Source organism: Limulus polyphemus, unplaced genomic scaffold (genome assembly GCF_000517525.1).
Source record: "Limulus polyphemus unplaced genomic scaffold, Limulus_polyphemus-2.1.2 Scaffold471, whole genome shotgun sequence".
NCBI classification, from domain to species: domain Eukaryota; kingdom Metazoa; phylum Arthropoda; class Merostomata; order Xiphosura; family Limulidae; genus Limulus; species Limulus polyphemus.
In genome coordinates, this window is record NW_013666081.1 from 179526 (window position 1) to 190040 (window position 10515).

At 32.5% G+C, this 10515-nt stretch overlaps 1 protein-coding gene across 1 annotated transcript in view; it reads left to right on the forward strand.

Annotated features, from left to right (window-relative positions):
* The window catches only part of LOC111085562 (neuromedin-K receptor-like), a gene marked incomplete at its 5' end in the record, with an annotated part of 11879 nt that extends 2690 nt beyond the window's left edge, over positions 1-9189 (forward strand). The window contains 2 exons of the mRNA XM_022384705.1: positions 7144-7234; positions 8831-9189. Of these exons, the coding sequence (XP_022240413.1) occupies positions 7144-7234; positions 8831-8944 (205 nt within the window). The remainder of the gene's footprint in view (positions 1-7143; positions 7235-8830) is intronic.
* Between the last annotated feature and the right edge of the window lie 1326 nt (positions 9190-10515).

Below are 10515 nucleotides of genomic sequence, written 5' to 3' on the forward strand. Positions count from 1 at the left end.
ACCACGGAATTCGAAACCCGGTTTCTAGCATTATAAGTCCGCAGACCTCACTGTGTCACTGGGGGGCTTTATTTAAAAACATGTCTAGCATATTAATTCATCGTGGAGAGCTCAGCGTGTGTGGCAAAGGACAAAGCTAGCTAGCTTCCCAGCGAATCGTATCTACATCAACTCGTAATTAACTCGGCTTCGGACTATTCGAAATTCTAATACGTAACAAAGGTTATTAAGAGTTGGGTGTTGAAAGAGGGTATCGGAAAACACCCCTACCGCTACTACCTTCGCCGCTACCTCTTAATACAAAGTTACCCTGACCATCGCACATTGTATACCATGTTTTTAGTATATACATTTTGAGTTCTTAAAGCTTATTCAAAACTTGTGGTGAGGTAATAATGAATACTGTAATAATATGTTATGTTATAAATAAATTGTGTCAAAGGTAGGATTTCTGTTATTTATCATAGCATCCATCCCCACATTTTTTGAAGTTCATAACCCGGACAAAGGACAGGTACCTCAACTTGTTTTTGAATAAAAGGTGAATTTCAAAATTAGCTACACATACCAAAAGTCATCTTATTTACAAGGCCTCCATTGGCACAGTGGTATGTCTGCGGAGTTTTACCGCTAGAAACCGGCTTTCGATACCCGTGGTGAGCAGAGCACAGATAACCCGTTTTACAGCTTTGTGCTTAACAAAAAACAAACAAACTTATCTAGAAGTCAACTTACTTGAAAACATACTTGGCATTTTTTTTCAAATTCATAACACTTATCTCATCAATGAACTTCAGGTGTTTTGAATATCCGCTATTTGACTCGTGTATTATGAATACCTTCATTACATTATCATGAATGTAGAGATTTATTCTTTTACTTCTTTGGTATTATCATTCAGTGTTGTAGATTATCAATAATTAATTTGCTAAAAAGCATATAATTACCGAAGCATTCACTTTTTGCATTAAAAAAAAACTCAAAAATTTACTTTTTTCAGTAAACGAAACATAAAATAGATTTGAAAATTACATGCTCGGTAATAGCAAGACAAAAAAATATTTTTGTGCTCCTTTTTTTTTTGCTGATTTTTATTTAATAATTTAAAGGTACTTGCCGTAAATCCGAAAGTTAAAGCTGATCAAGACAGATTTCGAGTGAAGGAACCGCAAAATGTTTTCTGAAACATACGTTAAGCAATAACGTCCTTTATAAAACACAAATTCTAAAATCTCTTAGAAAAGGAAACATTTATCATAAGTTCTATTATTAAAATAAAAAGGATATTGAGTATCATATCAATATGTTTTATGCTGACAATTCATAGCTATGCTTTAGTAGATGTGAGGTTATATTCTTGCTTTTATATCGACGTTTGTGGGATATAAATTCTGATAATAACAGATTACTTGATTTAAATGTTCGAAAGTGACTATCATTAAACATAAAACCAATACTGCCCTCATGAGATTTTGATTTTAAAATGTTATTTAACTACTTACTACCTACCTCCAGTTATTGTAAACAGTTGTTGCTAAGCGTGAACATAAGGTCATTTTTAGAGCAACTGACACACACACACACACACCAAGATAAGCTATATCATTGTTCCAAGCCCTTTGTTGGCTGCGAAAACTATAAGAAAACGACACGCTCGTTAATTTAATTTCTACTTGTAATGAGGTTTGCTCAAAGTCTTGTCGTCTTGTCTTCAACCAACCTATGGTTACTAATGAGGGGTAATCAGTTTGAAAGCGCTCTAAGATGAGTAAGGCAGAGCAAGATACATATCAAATCTCAAAATTAAGAGAAATGTGTGTAAATTAGCACCACAAGTTTTCTTGCATCCGATAAACAAAAAATGTTTCTCGCCTTTTATTTATCGATTTCTCGAATTAGTCCGTTTGGATTATTAACCTCTCAATTCGGAATTGAATATGGCAGACACCAATTTCATATAAAATATTGTTTCAAAATATTTTAACTCTAACTTTTAAACTTTTACCAAGAGTTAAAATACTGAATATTAAATGAATATGTGCAAAGTCTGATATTTCTAGTCTTTTATTTTCTTTCCTTGTACCCAATCTTATTAAGTCAAACCACATTTCTTTCACACATTTTAGTTAATGTACTGTTTCCCTGTATTAACTTTAATGGTATCAAATTAGATGTATATAGTCTATTTTATCTTCACTATTTTATGCCTTAGTTGTTGTAGTATTTTACTCATAGATTTTTAATAACATACGAACATTAGCTTTATAGAACTGAAAAATTGAGGCTTGATGATATTATATGTATTAATACAGTTCAACAGATAAAACAATGACAGGAACCTTTGACTCATTTTTAAAATATGTCTGGTCCTTTTCCTTGAATAGATATGATATTGAAAGTTGTCTGTTGTCAAAAAGAACCATCAAAACGTTTTGTTACAAATGTTGAAGTTGTCTTTATGCTACGTTTTATAATAAATTGGAAAGTATGGAAACAGTTAGATGTATAGTCTCATGTCTAGAAGATTAATGAATATCGTTAAATAAATGTAAGAAATTTTTAAAAGACAATATTTTTGAACGAGCACATTGAGGAAAGGCACTTTGATTGCAATTGTCCTACTTGTAATTGTAGAAGACAAACACAGTCTCACACACATAACAAAAACACACGCATACACATTTATTTATATATACATACATAAAGAGAGAGAAAGTAGAAGAAAACAGTGAGAGAAATGGTACAAAACAGATGAGACTGGAACCAGTTGGTCAAATGTATTTTAGACGAGCTTCTAGAGTAAAGAAAAAGACAATCATAAGTACAAAGCGGAACATTGTAACATAATATAAGTAAATGTGTATATTCTTCATCTTCCAAGGAACATTTCAACTACACCATTCCAGATCTGACCCACTTTGTACGATTACACAGGCCTGTGAACTTAAACTTCATAAAAGTTGTTTCGGTTTTAATACCGATTTTTCATAATTCAGCTACGCATATTTCAAAAATGATATTCATTTTTTTCTATCACTTAAGTATTTTTTTTTTTTGAATCGGGAAAAAAATCTCTTACTTAGATCAAATTATCATTTCGTTTATCACAATGAACATTTTTTATTATTATGTATGTTAACAAAAATAAAACAAACTGAAGAAAAGGGAAGAACATTGATGTCAACCGACTATGCATCCTCATTCATCCTGATTTTTTTGTGTGAAATCTACGTCTTTTAGTCTCAAACTACGTGTTGTGGTCTTTCTTTTATGTATTGCGTTATAACGTTTTGAGGAAAATTGATATTATTTTCAGATTCAGCGTACAGGAATTACTGTATAACATGTAAAACTTTCAAGACAATAAAACCATCGCAAGCCTGTGTTATCCATAAGGCCAGACAGTGTTAATAGAAATATTAAACTAACTAAATCCATTTTAAAAGTGAAATTTGGACTAATCAACTACATTAAGATATTTCCAATAAGTAATACATGCGTCATGACATTGACATTTAGCTATTGTGTTAGAATGTTGGATGGTTGTATAAAAACTGGGAAGGACAGTATTAATAATTTCGTGCATAATCAGAATTAACAAATATTTAAAGAAAGAGTAATCTTTTTGTAATTTCATAAAAAAACAGTAATAATACTTCAGCATAATATTATACAAACGCAACTAGTTTTTAGTTTTTTATTCACAAGGGAGGACAAGATGCTGAGGACAGTTTTACTACATCCCTTGATAATGACAATCTTGGCCTGTCGAAACCATTCGGATTTTTACGTTTTGTTAATTATTTAACCATTTGTTTGGCATGATATTGTAACATGTAAGATGGTCTAATTAAAAACAACAGAATTTCAAAAAGTGTGTACTTTGAAATGTTTCATTTCATTTCTACGAAGCTAACAGTTTAACTGTTTAGTAAAAAAAAAAAAAACAACTAGTTGCGGTCACGTTAGAAGGTCATTTTTATCAGTTATTAGATTTTAATGACATATTTATGATAATTAGAACCTTTGTCGTGTACATAAACAATTGCTAAGTTAGCAATATGTTCACTTTTATCATTAAGCATAGAAAACGTGTCATTTTGAAATCGAATAAGCAGGCTTAAAATATATGCAGCATCAGTTGATTCAATTTCGGAATAACAGGTAAAATATCACGAGTCAGGTGTTTCTTTTCAATCGAGTAAAGAGCGTCTGTAAATTAAACACCTAACCCATAATCTTATGCATGAATGTGGTCTAATAGAAATTTGAGGTCATGATAATATATATAAATCCTTCTAATGCTTGCAGTAAGTATAGTCCAGTATCATTGCAATCAGTTTGTATTGAAAAGTATACCATTGCCAAAAGGTTGTCCAACTCAAACTTCGCCATGAGAACTAGAATACTTTTATTTTTACAATGTTCTTGATGTGAAAGCAATTTTACAAAGAGCTCTGCGTCAGTAGGACTTTTTTACATAATTAAGTTTTATTTGAGGTAAATTATTTTGATATGTGTTTTGTAAACTTTAATCTTTATAACCAATTTCCATAACATTCTACATAAATTTTCGTTTTTTTATATTTTACTTCGCTGTCTTTAGGGTGTGTTGAATTTTGTCCCCGTGAATTGCGCTAGCCGTCCCTAATTTAGCAGTGTAAGACTAGAGGGAAGGCAGCTAGTCATCACCACCCACCGCCAACTCTTGGGCTACTCTTTTACCAACGAATAGTGGGATTGACCGTCACATTATTACGCCCCCACGGCTGAAAGGGCGAGCATGTTTAGTGTGACGTGGATTCGAACCCGCGACCCTCAGATTGCGAGTCGAGTGTCTTAACCACCTGGCCATGCCGGGCCTAATTCGTCGTCTTATTTGTCTCGCCGGTTCTAGTCTAGTTTCTTTCATTTCATTATACCCCCCCCCCCCCCAGTGGCCCAGCGGTATGTCTGTGGACATACAACGCTAGAATCCGGGCTTAGATACCCTTGGTGGGCAGAGCACAGATAGCCCATTGTGTAGCTTCGTGCTTAACTACAAACAAACAAACAAAATCATTTCATTATTATTGTTTTTAATTATTTTTTTTATTCTGTCATCAATTGGTTACATTACATACTCTTGTTTTCTGTAAACGTATAGTACTATTTTCTCAGATTTTTCGCTAGTCTTTATACAAAAATATAGTACTAATACAAAAGTATATAACAAAATTTCTATCTATTTCTCGTCATGTTGTTAAATTTAATATTTTTCTGCTATATTTGGTCGAGTGCGTGCTGGTCTGATCCGTGCTGGACTGTGGATCAGAGGTTCTTTGGTTCGCGCCACGTTAACTTACCCACCCCACCCCAAAACAAAATCGGACTCCGCACTTTGTGGCCGTGGGTGCATTATAAATATAGTTTTCGAATCCCATTATTCGGTGGGTGATACTAACTGGCTGCCTTTTTCTCTAGTCTGTCACTTCAAAATTAGGGGCAGCTGGGCATACAGCCCACTAGTAGCTTTGCGTGAAATTCAACAAACAAACATTCTTCTATATTTATTCTATACTAGCTGAACCACTCGTCCCCTGGACGGAAGTTATATAAATTCAGGATTAATGAACGATTATCTTAGGGCATGAAAAGTTGCTTCTCTTATATGTAATTGTAAAAAAACGCAAAGATGCCCGTAAAAACTACAAAACAAAAAATTTGAAACCGCAAATTTGCGTGTATCTTCGGATGGAACCAATAAACCTTCATGCTGAATTTGGTGAAGATCCATCCATCCACAGGAGGTGAGGTAGTGGTAAAAAACGCCCATAAAAACCGCAAAACGCAAAACTAAAAATTTGTTTGTGTTTCCCCATAGGCCCAATAAACCTCCATACCAATTTTGAAGATCCATGAAAATACAACAGACATTACTATTATATTTATATATATTTATTTTTAGTGTCTAAATATATATATATCTTGTATTAACTCACAAAATATAGTGTTTCCGTGTAAAATGTTAAGACGTTGACGATTAAATTATATGTGTGGAACTGACTTTTCTCTAGGTAACAAAATTATGATCTTTGGTGTGCTTATCATTTCTTTTGTAAATCCAACGTTTAATAATATTAGTTTCAGTATTAGTGTCATAGAGAACGAAACTAAAACGGTAATCAAGGTTTAATTAATCGTTAATCATGGCGAACATATGATTTTAACAGCTCTTGGGTGATGCTATTAAATTATATCATTATTATAATTATATTTTGCGAAAATGTAGTTTTTTGATGTCCTTGTCTGGCACACCATATTAGAATCAAATATACTTTCAAGCTAGATCAGGTTCTTGAATTTTTTTAATCTTCTTTGTTTCCTCCATGTTACATGTGCTTGTTTAACTCAATTTTTAATCACGGTTTTTTGTGATTGTTTGTGATTTTTTTTATTTTTACAATTACATATGAGGGAAGCAACTTTTCATGTTCTTAGCTAAACTTTCATCTAATGTAAGTTTAATTAAAGTTTGTAACAATATTGTAATAATAGATTATAAAGCATATTGTTCCATGCTTTTAAAGGTAGAATTACGCATTGTTATAATTAGTCTTCGCGTATTGTTCCATACTTCTAAAAGAAATATTACGCGTTCTTATAAATAGTTTTCGCATATTGTTCCATGCTTCTAAAAGTAGAATTACGCGTTCTTGTAAATAGTTTTCGAGTATTGTTCCATGCTTCTAAAAGTAAAATTACGCGTTGTTGTAAATAGTTTTCGCGTATTGTTCCATGCTTCTAAAAGAAGAATTACGCATTGTTGTAAATAGTTTTCGCATATTGTTCCATACTTCTAAAAGAAGAATTACGCGTTCTTGTAAATAGTTTTCGCATATTGTTCCATGCTTCTAAAAGTAGAATTACGCGTTCTTGTAAATAGTTTTCGAGTATTGTTCCATGCTTCTAGAAGTAAAATTACGCGTTGTTGTAATTAGTCTTCGCGTTTCTCCTTTGAATAATTTTATTCAGGAAATTAAGTAAAGCATGTTATCAAATCCTTTCCAGAAGAGACTTGTAATCAAATAACTGTATATGTATGTGTGTGTGTATACATTTTGAAAGATTCTGTTGTTTTGTAAATGTATTTGACCTTTTCAGGTACAAATATATTAACGTCATCTGGTTCTGCTGTCACTGGCTGGCAATGAGCAACTCATGCTATAATCCATTCGTATACGCCATCTACAATGTAAGTTTGTAATGTTTTAATGAATGAAAAATGCATCGTAATTCCTTATATCTAGAAAAAAAAAAGCTTTATAATTTTAATTAAAACTGATATTTTAAAATTACGTTTTATATAATTACAAGAAGAGAAACTTTGAAACTGCACGACCAACAATAATAAAACAACTTCTACATGTGTAGTCCAAAGCTTTTATTTTGTTATTTTAAAGGTGAAATCAATTTAACAAAAATCTCCCAGCCAACTTTCAAGATTAATTACCTACTGAACGAAATTTAGTTCAAATTCCTAGGCCTAATATTTTAGCAGATACAAGTCTTAGAAATGTGTTTTAATGATATACAACCTATTTCAATGGAATATTTCTTTATTCACAGAAAGTAAAAAAAATAAATTTGTAACCTGAACACTACCTTAAGCACACCTGAACTAAACGACTAGGTGAGAAATCCCTAGGATTTAGGCGTAGCCATCCTTAATTTCGAAATGCTGATCAGAAGAAGGACAACCAGCCAGCAATAAGTCTTTGAATAAAATAACAATATTGCTTTTTATTTTTATAACGCACCTACAGCTGAAAGTGTGGAGCGTGTTCAGCAGTATCATGTCTCGAACCTTGGACCCTTCGATGGCTAACTGGACAAGCTAGCTTCCAAGTCAATCCCGGTTCACATAAGAAGATAAATAAATGGAATTTAATAATTAACACAGTTGACCATTTTACGTGTCGATAACAAATTTAAGGTAACTTATAAAATGTGGTTTTCCTGCAATTAGCACTAAAAATGCGATACGATGTGGATGTATTAGAAACTACTAATAATTGTGCGTTTAGTACACAAACTCAATTACTCTAGTTAAGGTAGTAATAATTAGTCCTCTGTTGACTAGGTGGAAATTTTAAGGGCTTATAATCTGATAATTCGGGGATCGATCCTCGCGTCGGACACAGCGTAGATAGCTCATTCTGCAGCTTTGCACTAAAACAAACGAAATAATAAGTAACATCATATAAAAATATAAAAATAGTATTTTAAAGGTATTCAAATATATAATTATCCGAAAAATTAAAACGTACACTATAAAAATTCCACTCGATTGAAAAAACGTTAATATAAATAGTTACACAATAAATATACAATTACACAATAAAAACTTGTGGCTTTATGAGTTAACATGAATAAGTTATGTATCTCGAAACCTTCATTAGCATAGGCTGCATAAATTTTTATTCCATAAACATGCGTAGTCATTTACACAATAAATATAAATATACATTCAAATATCTAACAAAATATTATTCTTTATACAGATTAATTCCCATGTAAAATTATTGTCGTCTAAATAAACTAACTCAAATGGGGCTCGACTACAATAAGATATTCTGTTAAATTATGAAACGCTCAACATTTTATTGGTCCAAATATGTATATATAGAAAATAACCTCGAATATAACTTAATCAATGAAACACATTGCAATAATGTCATGGATATAATCATTATATTCTAGGACCGTTTTCATAATTGCCCTACGTTTTTTCAACTTGATGTCATTAGTATTGTCGTGATACTTCTCTATTATTTTTATATCGTTGCAGGAGAGATTCAACACAGAGTTCAGGAGTCGCTTCGCTTGTTGTACGAGGTCATTTCGAAGACAACAGCAGGAGCAGAAGGACCTCGACCACTCTCTGTCCTCCAGATATGGGTGACAATGAGATGAGTTTCATTCCGAGGTCGTAACAAATACATATTTTCGTGTGTGTACAAACAACACACGAAACTCTCTTGTCAAAAACAAGAATGTTAAAGAATTTATTACGAAAATCAGACGTCTATTTGACTCAACGTTGAAGGAAGTATGTTAAAATGAGATGTTCATATTAATGTCGTAATTTCACTTGATGTCGTTTGTCTTTGTGTATTATTTATTTAAAGAAAATATTATTATCTTACAAATATACATTCCACACTGTGAGGAGATGAAATGAAATGCTGAGAAGTGAAAGAAAGAGTGAAAAGTGTGTTTAATGTGTCACACAAAATTAAAGACAAAAAAACACGTTGTAACTTAAAATCAAAGACAGGAGGAACTACATTTTAATTAGATTTAGATGCGACTCCTCTCCCCCCCCCCCATCCCTCCCATTGTCTCGGCAAAAGTTTAGGGTTTATAACGCTAAAAATCTGGTTTCGATACCCACGATAGACATAACACACATAATCCATTGTGTAGCTTGGTGTTTAATAACAAGCAAAAATTCTCACAAAAGGAAACATTTTCTAACGCGTGAGAATGGAAATTAAAAATAATTTGTTTTTGTTTAACGCTTGTTATAAGTGAATAGTTTCCTAAGATTTCGCAGGAAAGCTGAAAGTTTATATTATGACGTAAAGTCATTAGTGTTTAGTAATTAATGTATTACAGTTTTCATAAGTGCACAAGATTACTTATTTTGATAAAACTCGCATGTTATCTAGTGACTGCTTATTGTGCTTTAAACACACACAGTCTCCTTCGAATTAAAGGATAAGACAATGCTTTCGACGGATGCATAACTAGTGGTCATCATCATTCCTACTATTTGTGTTCATCTCGGCAGACGAAAGTTATCACACAGTTTAAATTACTCCCTAGACAAATCTATATTATGTTCATTAACAACAATAGTGTTCTTGAAGTTAAACGAATAGAACATTTTCTCACGTTGTAAAACATTAATGCATTGGTTTGTTTGTTTGTTTGTAATTAAGCACAAAGCTACACAATGGGCTATCTGTGCTCTGCCCACCACGGGTATCGAAACCCGGATTCTTGCGTTGTAAGTCCGCAGACATACGCTGTGCCACTGGGGGCCATTAATGCATTGGATGGCAGTTTTATGAAAATGGTTTGTCTGTTTCGTTGGTTGCTGTTAAGCTTGAAGCTATACAATTGGCTATGTATGTTCTGCCAATCACGGGTATCGAAACCCAAATTTTAGCATTTTAAGCCCACAGACTTACAACTGAGCCTCTGGGGGGACATATTAAAATATGTTTTCTCATTTTACGTGACAATAAATTACATTGGGGGGACATATTAAAATATGTTTTCTCATTTTACGTGACAATAAATTACATTGGGGGGCATATTAAAATATGTTTTCTCATTTTACGTTATAATAAATTACATTGGGGGACATATTAAAATATGTTTTCTCATTTTACGTGATAATAAATTACATTGGGGGACATATTAAAATATGTTTTCTCATTTTACGTGACAATAAATTACATTGGG